Source organism: Austrofundulus limnaeus, unplaced genomic scaffold, assembly GCF_001266775.1.
Source record: "Austrofundulus limnaeus strain Quisiro unplaced genomic scaffold, Austrofundulus_limnaeus-1.0 Scaffold240, whole genome shotgun sequence".
Lineage (NCBI taxonomy): Eukaryota > Metazoa > Chordata > Actinopteri > Cyprinodontiformes > Rivulidae > Austrofundulus > Austrofundulus limnaeus.
The window spans coordinates 609,916-624,326 of NW_013952642.1; the positions used below are offsets into that span (position 1 = coordinate 609,916).

Here is a 14,411-nt window from a genome sequence, read left to right on the forward strand (position 1 = left end):
AGCAGTATTTTTAGAAGAATTCACATGTTAGGTTTTTTTTTTGCATGAGCACTGATTTTTCTTGTTTTTTTTTCTTCTTGTTTATTTTTTTACTTAATACTGTTTTGTACAAATGAAAAAAAAAATCAACCTCAAGTGTTAATTTGCAGTCACAGTTATGAGCAGTATTTTTAGAAGAATTCACATGTTAGGTTGTATGAATTATCTCTCCCTCTGATGAAATAGCAGATTTGTTTGTGTGTGTCAGAGCTTAAATGGTTCAGCCACTTTATGCATTGTTACTGAGCCGTTTACAACTGCCTTCACTCCTCTGTCAGAATAAGCCTTTAACACGTGCATCTTTTCAGACAAACTGTAATGAGATATTTTATCTTGAAAGGAAAAAATGTATTTATCTGAGAGATTATTTTTTTAAGTTCGACTTTAAACTTTCAGAGACTTTTAGGCATTACTGGGCACCACAGTGGGTTAGCGGTTAGCACTGTTACCTTCACAGCAAGAAGATCCAGGCAGAGTTGGGCCTCAGGTTGTTTTGTGTGGASTTTGTCGAGGTTTTCTCTGGGCAATTTGGTTCCCTTTCCAAGTCCAAAAACCTGCGTGTTTATTGTTTAGGCTGCCTTTAGGCTCAGGGCTCCCTTTAAAAACAGACRTGATCTCTGTGGAGTTTGTTTGGTTAAATAAAGATTAGATCAATGAAATAAATAAATAAAACCAAAAGTGTTATTATGCAATATACACTTTTTTAGGTGCTTTACAAAAAGCAAAGTTTAGGTGTTACCTGTCAGTCACTTACATCTGGACTGCACCTGATTTAATTCAATCACCAAATTTTACTTTTTATTAATGATGATGATGATGATAATGATGATGATGATAATGGAAAAATAGAACTAGACACATTGTGTCTTCAAAATGAGCACCATGATTTAGCGATGTAAAACTTGATGGCAGATTTATTAGATACCATAGTTCATCTCTGATATTAAATTTCATTAAGATGTAAACTTTTAACCCWCTTTTGTACACAATTTTATCACATTGAACAAATAATGATGAAGAAACACAGGTCTGCAAAGTAACGTCCACGTAACAAGCCTGGATCATTTATGAACAATATAAAAATGACATCTTTGTAACATCCTTTTGAAGCAGGCTTAAATCTGTAGAGTTCCATGCTGGCTGTTTCTGATGCCGGAGGCCTTAAGATCACTGGCGACGTGCTTGTCAACGTGAAGTAACGTCGCAGTGGCACTTTTCAATCAACCACCAGCAGTGGCGTAGATTGAACAGATTGTTAGTGGATTGCAGCATGACAGCAGTAGATTCTCACTCTGGGAGGAATGTTTGCAATCAAAGCCACTTCAGAAACAGATGGGCTGCTCGTGTACTGGGCACTCAAGAGGCTGAGAGCAGCCTAGGTCTCATGAAACAAATAGTGTGTTCAAGTACAGCAAAAGTGCAATTATTTCACCRCTGTATGTTCATGTGTTTAAAGGGGCAATATCATGTAAAAGCAACTTTTTTGAGTTTTATATCATGTTATAATGTTACACTCTCATTAAAAAAAACATGCCCAAAGCCTTGCTCTGACTCATTCATGAATGTTTGAGAAATCCTGCAGCGATTTTAGGAAGGCATGCTGAGGAGCAAAACGACAGGTGGGGACCAGAAACGCCTTTTGGTACCAGAAATGCCCCTGGAACGTCTCTTTAGGCTGAACTTCCTCATGGCAGAGCGCACCCCCTCCACCCCTCCCCACACCCCCTGCCCATGACTCCTGCAGGCTCTCGGGTGAAAGTGAAAGTGAAACCTAACTGTCTGCTGAGCTCTCAGCATTAGTTCTCACTCAGTGAAACTCTTTTCAGATTAAAAATACATTTGAGGAAATGCATTTTCAGATGTAAACTGCATCATAGCAGCCCCCCCTCCCGCACTGAAATGGGCAAAACGGAAGCAGAAGGTGGTTCTTAAAGAGACAGAGGCCAATTTCAAGGTGTTTAGAAGAGGAAGTGATGAGAAGATAAGTTTATTTTCTATTTAAACATAAAAACAGCATTTTAATAACAGCTAAAGGTGACATAGATACTTTATTATGGTATAGTATNGCCTTGCTCTGACTCATTCATGAATGTTTGAGAAATCCTGCAGCAATTTTAGGAAGGCATGCTGAGGAGCAAAACGACAGGTGGGGACCAGAAACGCCTTTTGGTACCAGAAACGCCCCTGGGACGTGTCTTTAAGCTGAACTTCCTCATGGCAGAGCGCCTCACCCCTCCCCACAAACCCCGCCCATGACTCCCACAGACTCTTGGGTGAAAGTAAAAGTGAAACTTAACTGTCTGCTGAGCTCTCAACTTTAGTTCTCACTCAGTAAAGCTCTTTTCAGATTAAAAATACATTTGAGGAAATGTATTTTCAGATGTAAACTGCATCATAGCAGCCCCCCCTCCTGCACTGAAATGGGCAAAACGGAAGCAGAAGGTGGTTCATTAAGAGACAGAGGCCAATTTCAAGGTGTTTAGAAGAGGAAGTGATGAGAAGATAAGTCTTTTTTTTATTTAAACATAAAAACCGCATTTTAATAACAACTAAAGGTGACATAGATACTTTATTATGGTATAGTATTTAAATGTATGCCTGAGAAACACATAATATTGGCCCTTTAAAGCAGCTTAATTCGTTTGGATCAGGTCAAAAAAATCAGTCAATAAATAAATAAATCTTAAAGCTATGTTTCACAGTACATAAAGTGTTTATGTACTGTACTTTGATTGCAGCTTTTGCAATGTGGTTAAGACATTTTTAGACCCTTTTTGCTTCTATTCATAAGGAATATTTGGAAGTTTTTTTTTTTTGGAAGGTTTGTGACAGGTTTAAATTGTTTTAGATGGCTGAAATCAACTCTTCAATAAACTCTAGTTTTACCAACACAACATATTTTCCAAGCAAAACATAAACTGAGGGTAACCTCTCTGTGGAAACCATTTTTTTTTAAATATTCCTTCACTGAAACCACTTGTGCATGTTTAACTAAATGCTTCATCGTGTTTGTTATTTAAACAGYTATAAATGAGAACAGCCTACTACCCTGCAGAGGACAATATGACTTATTTGTATTAAATTAGACTTGTTTGATGGTACTGATAAACACTAAGGATGGCTTTGCAGTCCATAAAATCKAATTAATTTCACCAAACCTCTAGGCGTTTATGATATATTAACATTGCTTTATTTTCTTATTAAATAACATTATAGGCTACTCTATAGCTATGTAGTAGCTGTTCAATATGCAGTTTTCATGATATGTTTAATAAGCTTGGTTTCTACTGATTCTGTCATTTGCAAAATGTCAGATAAGAAATGTAAATTATGAGGTTCACACATTTATCAAGTCATGTTTGTCTTATTTTATTTTATTTACACAAAATGGCTGACCTGAGTCATCTTACATTGCTGCTTCTTATGCTTTGTTGAATATTCCATCTGTCTAATTCACTAAACATTAACAAAACAGAGGAAGAGAGAAATATATTCCCATTTCACCAAATTACATACTAACAGCCAACAGGCAAATCGTTTGTGACTACATTATCACTGACCACAGCAGCACAATCTGGATATAAGTGCATGAGTGTTGTTTGAATGCAGATCTGGATTTGTGCAAGTTATTCCAATAAAACATATTATAAAATACTATCTGATCATACTTCATCATTTCTTTGGACATTGATTTGTTTACCATTTACTGCTGCAGCAGCACAGAAAGATTTGACTCGTAAATTGGTATCGATATTTCAATTATTCACAACAGAGATACCTACATTTATTTATCTGGCCTTTAAATGACAAATTTTTAATCATGTTTTAGTTACATTTGGAAAATGTTACAATCCAACACCTTAACTCCAGCTTCTGTTACATTCTTTATTCATAATCACTTGATTGTTTTCATTTCAGGAGTTTTTGAGCAAAGGCTTGTCGAGGTTGAAGCATTCCTGAGATTTCAAAGGGGGAAAGAAAAGTAATAAAATATTGATAGAATAATGTTTCCAGTGTAGCTAAAATTATGTTTTATTTCTCTGAAGCATTTTTGGTAACCGAATTTTCGATGAACAGCATATCATATGGATCTTTATATATCCCATGACAAACCCTAAGACTTGGACTCTGTGAGCTGTAAGGGAGTATACTGAGAAAACTGCATTGTGTGGTAATTGTAGCACAGTTTGGCGAGGCAAAAAGGTAGGTGTAGAAAGCTGGAGAGCAATGTTTAACAAGAAACAGCAGAAGAGAAAGGCTTCAAAGCAGAAAAAAAGATGATTGCAGAACTTTATCACAGCGAAACTGCTTCATCACTGACTTAACAATATAAGTGTCTATAACTGTGCTGGCTTTCATTGCCTCCTCATTCCTCCACTGTCGCCAAGCTCTTGAATCAAAGATTTTATTGGATCTTGTGATCATTAATAATAAATACCAACCACAATTATGCCTGCCTTAGAATAGTGATAGAAATATGTAAGATTGCCCTTCTCATTATAGAGGTTGAAAAAAATGGAAAGAAAAGTTTTAGAGCAATCATGCACCCTGGGGTTATTTATGCATTTTGTAAAAAAAATTGTTTTCTTTTAATTTACAGTGAGCAATTTGCTAGACATTTATGATGTTTCTCCTGAACAAAATAAAGATGAAGGTAATATGAATGGGGGTCCTATTGACCATAAAATTATCATTGCAGGCCATTTGCTTTTATTTTGATTATTTGACTGCAGCATTTTCAGTTGACTCAGTCATACGGGTAAAAAGCAATATGGATATTTATTCTTTAAAATAGTATTTTTGAGATATTGAAAAAGTGTGTCAATTTAATGGCTGTGTCACAGTGTGAATGCATTTATACAGTATGCATTTATGTGAATGCTATAGAAAAGTCACTAATGTCTCTCTGCCTTCTGGTGAGGCTTTGTGCAAAGTTCCATTCTGTCCATGTGTGAAGCCTCATTTTGCTGCATCAGGGATATTTGACTGTTTCAGATGGGGTTTAGGCTTTATCCTGGAAGTGAAGCAAATATATATATAGAAACAGTCTCTAAACCTACTTTTAGAAAGTCTCCATAGTTCAAATGGAGTTCATAGTTAAACAATTAAATGGCAACAGAGGTCCTGTACATCCCCAAAATGAAATAAAAAACAAGTTAAATGTATCTAAATATAACTTGTTAACTGCAGTGGCAATGGATCAATTTACACACACTGCGTTGCAAAATATTGGTCGGGTCTGTTCACTTGCCTCTATTGTAAGATTATGAAAGGCTATAGTTAGCAAAACAAGTGACAATGGTTTGTATTTCATTAATATTTAATCACTATTGCATCTTTGCTGAAGAAGTGGGTTTTTTTTTGTATTTTTATCACTGTTTTATTAAATTATTGAGCAGCTTATGCCAGGTTCACATGGCAGGATAATCCTGCTGATTTTTGCCCTTACGACAATCTTAAAGGGACAATATCATGTAAAATCAACTTTTTTGAGTTTTATATCATGTTATAATGTTATACTCTCATAAAAAAACATGCCCAAAGCCTTGCTTTGACTCATTCATGCATGTTTGAGAAATCCTGCAGCGTTTTTAGGAAGCCATGCTGAGGAGCAAAACGACAGGTGGGGACCAGAAACGCCTTTTGGGACCAGAAACACACCTGGGACGTGTCTTTAAGCCGAACTTCCTCATGGCAGGGTGCCCCCCCTCCCCCCGTCTCCACACACCCCACGCATGACTTCTGCAGGCTCGGGTGAAAGTGAAAATAAAACTGAAACTGTCTGCTGAGCTCTCAACAGTAGTTTTCACTCAGTGAAGCTCTTTTCAGATTAAAAATACCTTTGAGGAAATGTATTTTCAGATGCCAAGTAAACTGCAGCATGGCAGCCAATCAGAAAGCAAGGTGACATAAACATTGAGGGGATTTCAAAATAATGACATAAAAAACTGCTATGACTCAGCAGAAAGTCCACTGGACGTTGAAGTAATTGTTTTTGCTCCATTAAAAATAGTCCACAAACGATCAGCGTTGTTTTTTCACGTCAAATTTTTATTTCTGAATGTTCATGAATGAAATCTGTTGAATGAAATCTGTGTTGTCTGTTGCCATGTGGCTGTACACCACACACTGTAGGAACAAACCTGGTAAATCCATGATTTTTTATCCTCACATGTGGGGTCTCTCAGTCTTTGAAAATCGGCCGACAGTTTTAAAATCCTGCCATGTGAACCAGGCCTAAGCCCCAATCCCACCACTGGATAAATTTGGCACCTCCATCTAGCAAATGGTAAAATAATAATAATTATTTTGTTTTTGTTCTTCCCAGGCCGCAGCAAAAAGAAGGAGCGTTGCCTCAGTGAGGAGCTGTACCCACTGGAAGAAACAAAATCCTGTCCCTGTGATGAGTTTTTATCTCAGCCCTATGGGAACTGGTCTGCTTGCATCCTTCCAAACCCTTCAGTGTTTGAGTCGCTGCAGGGTTGGATGGTCCATCGGGAGGTAAAGGAATGTGGCCAAGGTGTGCGCTACAGAGCTGTGGCCTGCGTCAACCAAAGGGGACACCTAGTTAACCCAACGTTTTGTACAGACACAGGTAAGACTGACAGAAATCCCATCCATCCATCCATCCATCCATACATACATCCATACATCCATCACTCCGGTTGTTTTTGTAGTCCATAAACCAATCAGAGTGTGTAAAATCAATCTTTGCAAACAACGTTATTTTCAGCTGAGAAACGAAATATGCAGCATTTGTTCCTGAGAGTTGTGTTTGTGTTTTTATCTGTGTACTTGTTGATTAAAAAGAATAAACAAATGACAAATTCTGAGAGATAATCTTTGCAAATCTCAATTGCTCGCCAGAGGTACTGGGCAAACAAGCAAAACTCTAGAACAAAAAGCTTTAGACAAAACCTTGTAAGCCCACAGCGCAGTGTAGGAATGAAACACATGTCAGTCAGATAATTAGCTGTTGGTGTCACAGTCAGTAAATCCAAGGTCCGGGGTAACAGGCTGTGTGTGTCTGTGTGATATTATTTCTGCTGCGGCTGCTAAACACAGTCTGAATCACACCCCGCCTTCTTTGTCCGCCAATGTTCAATTTCAGGCTACATTGTGGAGGTTTGCCATATCCCTTGCCCCCTGGACTGTAAGCTCAGTGAATGGTCTCCCTGGTCAGCTTGCAGTGCGTCCTGTGGCAGTGGATTGAAGATAAGATCCAAATGGCTCAGGGAGAAAGCTTTCAATGGTGGACGACCATGCCCCAAGCTGGATTTAAAGAACCAGGTAAGGCTGGTCTGCCTTTTTTTTATACACGGCACATAGAAAGAGAGGCAATTACCGAAGGTCTTTTTCAGTGGGAGCAAACTCATTTAGTTATTTATTAGTTTAATCTAGGGCAATGTTTTACATTTTTGACCTAATAAATATAAGTGGAATAATTTAGCATATTTTAACTTCTTAGTTGAAACCCATGATGTTATATCTCACTGGGCTGACACTGTTGGTGACTGTTGGCAAACTGTTTAGCAAGGAAGTTTCCAGAAGGTCTAGCAAGTTTGGTGCCACTTTACAATAAGGCTCCCCTTATAGATAGCTTTTAAATAGTTTATAGATAGATTATTAATTCATCTGTAAACACTTTATAAATTATTAATAAGTGTTTATTATGCATTAATTAAAGTAAAAAAAGAGACTAAGCTGTCCAGTTTCTTTCCAAATACTGAGCCAAGTCTGTTGTGGGTATCAAACATTTCAGACTAGTTTACTACCTTGTAAGCACAATAATGATGATTAGGAAACACATAATTTAACATATAATACTGTACTGTATAACTGAATTAAAAATATCCACAAATGTTAAAGGGATCCGTATTGTAAAGTGTAAAACTGTACACTATTTTGGATGGGGTGGGATTATTTGGTGTGTTAACATGATGTTTTTTTTTTTTTTACTTTTTTGATACATCATCATTGTTGACAGTAGTTACATGTTTAAACAATAATTTCAAATATTGATTATCAACACAAAGTTTTAAAAATAACGATTTTTCATGTTAAAGTCTAACTTTTGGCATTTATAAATGTTTATTTGTCTTTAATAGTGTACTATATTACACTTTACGATAAGTCTCCCTTTGAAAGTTGTGAATATTTATAGTGAATTGTAGTGAAGTAATTCAGTACAATATTAATATCTTAAAACATGTTTCTTATCGTTATTGTAATTATAATGTAGTAACCTAGTATGAAATGTTTAATAAGCACCTTTAGATGTTATTTGTAGATGAATTTGTCTCATTATTTGATAAGCAACTGGACATTTTTGTCTTTTTCTCATCCTTAATTAATTCATAAAACATTTCTTGATTTATAAAGTGTTTACAGATGAATTAGAAACCTATCTATTAACTCTTTATTAGTCATCTGTAAGAGGAGCCTTATTGTAAAGTGGTACTTACTATAAGTTTTTTTTTCTTGCTGAGGCTCAGTGTCTTGATATGGGAATTTTGAACATGTTCCAAAGATTTGTTTGACATAATCTCTCTCAAAATAGTCAGAGTTGTTTTGAGTGTCTCAAATGTGTCTCAAACCCTTCTTTAGTTTGTTGTGGGCATCTTGAACCTGTCTCAGGAGCTGTATTTGGACACCTGCACAGATAATTATGTTCAGGTCTAAAAGGAAAAACAAAAATCAACCTAAAGCTCACAGTCTTCATTTAAAAGTGTATTCCAATAGGATACAAACGTTGGGTTGGCTACTAACATGGACAGACAGCAGGTAAAAGTGGGTAGGAAGAGTTGAGCAATAAAACCATGTGCACACCCTAAAATCATGTTTTGCAAGCAGTGCACACAGAAATGAGTTGTGATTTAAAAATCTGGCCATGCAAATCACACCCAAAGAGCATGTTGGTCTTTTAGTTTCAAATACTCAGATTTCAGAAAGACTGCAACTAAAAAATTGCCTATTTTTTTGCAATATTGAGTCCAACATTCACTTCCCAGGAAAATACGGCCTCTGTTTTCCTGAGACACATATAATATAACAGATAGAGCAGACAGAGCTCACAGTCTACTGCACCACATATATCAGGGAAGCCTACTAATGCAGAAACAGTCCACACTCTGTATTTTACATAAACACGTGTAACATTACCTTTCTGGGAGCAGTGGCACCTGCATCTGTTTTTATTCCAATTCTTTGCACATATTCAGCGTGTTCTTAGAATATTTTCTTTTTTACCCATCATGTTGCATTCAAATGCTACCACAGTGGCATTGTTGCATTCTGCTCACATTTCAATGACGAGGTTTATTACCCGTCAGACAGTGGGACTCCTGGGTGACCTGTTCATTTCCTGGTGTCTTCAGTCAGGCTGGATCATTGGCCTTGCAAGACATGTCCTTCCCCAGACATGAGAACGGGAAAAAAAAGAGGACAGTGAGGGGGAGAAGTGGACATATGGGAGCTTTTGATATTCCATAGTCAGGTTTTCTCTGCGGTTTAGAATATTTTGTGGCAGCACATCTCTCACGGGGTCACGGTTTAAAGTGAGGAAGGGTTTTATGAATGTTGCCTGCATGCATGAATGGGCTTGAAAGGACACTTGCGTTTGTAGAGGTCAGTATGGAGATGAGGCACGGCTGGGTGGAAAACATGTTCTCGTGGAGAAATGTGTACAGATGGTTAAGTGCCCACTAACAAGGTCTGTGTGGGCCCTGTTGTAATAAGCCTCCCCACTGAAACTGGAGCTCTTTGTTGCCCTTGTCCTCGTGAACTTTCCTGAGGGTGAAGTGCTGCTTTTTGTTAACATTATCAAATTGGCTATTTAAAGTCAAGTACATCTGCTCAAGGTGTGGGTGGAGAGATCCTATAACCTTTATTGCAAAGTGCTAAGTGTAGATCTGTGAGGTTAGTTATTCATTTTGTTATGTAAAACTGGGAAACCCCTGAGGCGTCTCAACAGGGCATAAAAGAAATCTGCTTTCTCCATAAGTCGATGGATTAAACAGACATTTTACTTACATTTGGTCCCTACAGTTTGTAGTTTAGTATGCTAAGTTTTGCTGATTCCTAACACTCACACATGCACACACTGTTATGACTGGCTTTTTGGTGTTCATGTTTGATGATTGGCTGCCACATTGTTTCCTGCACCACTGCACACCTGAGGAAGATTCTCCTAATCAGCCACTGGCGCTTTATAAGGCATCCTGACTGTCAGATCTTCACTTCCCACCACACAGACCTTATGATTGTTCGATTGACTTATTACCTGGAGCTCCTCTCCTGTCCAGTCCCCTTTACAATCTGTCTGGACTGGAGAGGGAATCTATGAAAACTATATCGAAGGGTCCCTGACCTCTGGTATCATTCGTCCTTCCACCTGCCCTCTAGGGGCAGGATTTGTTTTTGTTGGCAAAAAAGATGGTAGCCTGAGACCATGTGTTGACTATCGTGGATTTAACCAAATTACTGTAAAGAATAAATACCCATTACCCCTCATTGAATCAGTCCATCAGCAACTTCACTCAGCTACAGTGTTTACCAAACTGGATCTAAGAAATGCTTACCATTTGGTAAGAATCAAAGAGCGGGATGAATGGAAAACTGCTTTCAAAACACCTCTAGAACATTTAGAATACCTCGTAATGCCATTTGGCCTTACCAATACCCCGGCAGTTTTTCAATCCCTTATCAACGACGTGTTAAGGGATTTCCTCAACTCATTGGTGTTGGACTACTTAGACGACATAATCATTTATTCACAAAACACCACTCAACACATCCAACATGTCAGAGCAGTACTTCAGCGACTCCTTGATAATCAGTTGTTTGTCAAAGCTGAAAAGTGTGATTTTCGTGTATCGTCAGTCTCTTTTTTTTTTGGGATTCATTTTTGGCAAAGGTTATTTTCAGACCGATCCACGGAAGGTGAAGGCAGTGGCAGACTGGCCGGTTCCCTCCGATCAATGACAACTGCAACATTTCCTGGGGTTTGCAAACTTCTATCAACGCTTTATAAAATATTTCAGCCGGATTGCCGCTCCACTTACCCAACTCACCTCCACTCTAAAAACCTTTCGTTGGAACCCCGGAGCCGATGCAGCTTTTGGTGAGTTAAAGAGAAGATTTATCACAGCACCCACATTACACCATCCTGTCCCCTCAGATCAGTTCATTATGGAAGTTGATGACTCCGATACAGGAGTGGGAGCTGTCCTGTCACAGAGGTCATCTGAAGATGGTGAGGTCCATCCTTGTGCATATTTTTCCTGTCACCTGTCATCTTCTGAACGTAATTACGATGTGGGCAATCGTGACTTGTTGGCCATCAAATTGGCATTGGAAGAATGGCATCACTGGCTTGAAGGCATGGAGGCACCATTTATAATATGGACTGATCATAAGAATCCGTCATACTTACAGTTTGCAAAGAGATTAAATCCCCGTCAAGCTTGCTGGTCCTTGTTCTTCACCACATTCAATTTTACAATAACCTACAGACCTGGTTCACGCAACATTAAACCTGATACTCTCTCTTGACAGTTTTCTTCAGAAGACCAAACCCAGAAAGAGGAGAGCATCATCCCATCCACCTGTTTTGTTGGAGCCCTAACTTGGCCCATTCAACAAGCCATCCAAGAAGCCCAGCAAGCTGAGCCAGACCCTGGTGGAGGTCCTCCTGATCAATTGATCATTCCCTCCACTGTAAGAGGTAAAGTTTTGGACTGGTTACACAACAGCAAGTTTTCATGTCACCCTGGTACTCATCATATGATCTCCCAAGCAGCACGTTATCTTTGGTGGTCCACACTCATCAAAGATATAAAAGAAAACGTCACTGCATGTACAGTCTGTGCCCATAACAAATCTAGTCACCAGGCTCCATCTGGACTTCTCAATCCCTTACCCATTCCTGGACAACCCTGGTCTCACATCTCGTTGGACTTTGTTACTGGCCTCCCGACATCCCAAGGTAATACCACCATACTCACCATTGTTGACCGATTTTCTAAGATGGCCCATTTCATTGCCCTACCCAAGTTACCCACCACCATAGAAACTACTCAGTTATTGTCTTATTATGTTGTTAGACGCCATGGCATTCCGCTTGATGTAGTGTCAGACAGTGGACCCCAGTTCATCTCTCAAGTTTGGAAAGCATTTTGTAACGCCTTAGGTGCCACTGTTACTAGTCTGTCATCAGGCTACCATCCGCAGTCTAATGGACAAACAGAACAGTGCAATCAGGAGCTGGAGGTCTCTCTTCATTGTGTTGCCCACCAGAATCCGTCCCTTTGGTCTCAGCATCTTTGATGGGTTGAATATGCACATAACACCCATAACTCCACCTCTACTGGTCTTTCACCATTTGAAATTTCCTTGGGATGTAACCCTCCACTTTTTCCGCTGGTGGAGTCAGAGTGTTCTGTTCCTTCTGTTCAGCATCACATCTGCAGGTGTAGACGTATCTGGCGTCAAAGCAAACAAGCGCTCCAACGAACGACTGAACAGAACAAGAAAAGAGCAGACCAGCACCGTTCTGAGGCACCAAGACATCAAGTTGGGCAAAAGGTATGGCTGTCTACTCAAAATATTCAACTGAAAGACTCTTGTAGAAAGATGTCCCCCCGGTTTATTGGACCCTATGTGGTGGAATGGTTCATAAACCCAACCTCCATACGTCTGACACTACCCAGGTCTATGCACATCCATCCAATATTCCATGTTTCCCAGATTAAACCTGTTTCAGAAAGCCCTCTCTGCCCACCATCCAACCCCCGCATCATTGACGACCATCCTGCTTATATGGTTGACCGTATCTTGGATGTAAGACGACGAGGTCGAGGTTTTCAGTACATTGTGGACTGGACTGGTTATGGTCCTGAAGAGCGATCATGGATCCCTCGCTCTTTCATTTTGGACCCCTCCCTCATAACCGATTTTTACAGGGCTCATCCTGACAGGAGGCCCAAATCGCCTGGAGGCGATTCTTAGGAGGAGGGTAATGTTATGATTGGCTTTTTGGCGTCCATGTTTGATGACTGGCTGCCTCATTGTTTCCTGCACCACTGCACACCTGAGGAAGATTCTCCTAATGAGCCAYTRGGGCTTTATAAGGCATCCTGACTGTCAGATCTTCGCTGATACATCTTACCATTCTGGTAGTATCCAAGCCACACTCAGTTTCTAAGTTTAGAAGATTGTACTTACCTTCATGTCCTGTTTCCTAAGGTGGATTTACCTCACTGACAGTTCCTCTCCTTGTGCCTGCAAAGAAAAGAGACTTCAAATCAGGTTTGACAATCATTACCTCCTGCCAAAGCCAAATGCCTCAAACACCTCTTCATGTTTATGCCACGCTGCCTAAAAGGAACTCACCTGTGTTTTTGGATTCCTCCTCCATTCTGTGCTGCTCGCCTCCAGAAGACCTGTAAGACAAGAAACACTAACATTCAAACCATCTCTGAAAAGAGAGACTGAAACTTTCAAAATACTCACCTCATCTCCTCATTCCCTTACAGCTGATGACCCACTACCCTGCACCTGTAAATAAAAAGCACTTACCTTTTTATTCATGTCTCCTGGTCTGGTTCTTAGATCAGCTGACTGTTGAACAATTTTGTAAATCATATCACACACTTCCTTTCTCTTGCTCTTTTTTATTTTTTTGCTGACAGTTAACTGTGAACTACTCATTGGCTAAAGTCTAGTTTCACTCCCACCAGCAGATGTTTCCCCTCGAGTCCCAGCCAGAAGTGATTGGCTTGACAGAGATGAAACAGACAGTGCACGAAGTCATCTTCTCGCCACATGGCCGAGTGAGCATGGAAGATTGATAAAAAAGATGAAGTAAGAGAGACAGAGCGCCACATAAAAATAATGAGCAAAAAGTGGCTACAATGTCAAACAGACAGTGTAGGAACTGGTTTGTTATGAAAAAAACGTCAAAGTATGTTGTGAGTGAAGTTGTCTGGACATTTTTTTTCTGTACTTCAGTAGAATCCAACAATAAGAAGTCAATCCACATGCATAATTCATTTCTTTAAAAACACCCCCTCAGGTCCCTCTGTGTAAATGGAAAAAATTATAAATATCTTTATTATCGCTTCATTAGAGTAAAACCAAGGACACTGTAAGCCTGTTTCATCTTTTTGCAAAGGTCTCATTTGATTAATTGTGTTTGTCCAATTATAGTTTACCAATGAGAGGTGATGAAGTCTAGCTCAAATTAGCAAAACAACTTAGAGGATTTTTATAAAAAAAAAAGTCAGAATAACAATTCTGCTTGTTCAAGTTATTTCAAGACAGTGGACTTGTCAGATTTGCTCTTTCATATATATATATATATATATATATAT

At 39.1% G+C, this 14,411-nt stretch overlaps 1 protein-coding gene across 2 annotated transcripts in view; it reads left to right on the forward strand.

Annotated features, from left to right (window-relative positions):
• Nucleotides 1–14,411, forward strand: part of thsd7ba (thrombospondin, type I, domain containing 7Ba) — a 193,635-nt gene that overhangs the window by 127,928 nt on the left and 51,296 nt on the right. For both annotated transcript variants that reach the window (XM_014020100.1, XM_014020101.1), the window contains exons 15-16: nt 6,368–6,634; nt 7,151–7,329. In XM_014020100.1, the coding sequence (XP_013875554.1) occupies nt 6,368–6,634; nt 7,151–7,329 (446 nt within the window). The remainder of the gene's footprint in view (nt 1–6,367; nt 6,635–7,150; nt 7,330–14,411) is intronic.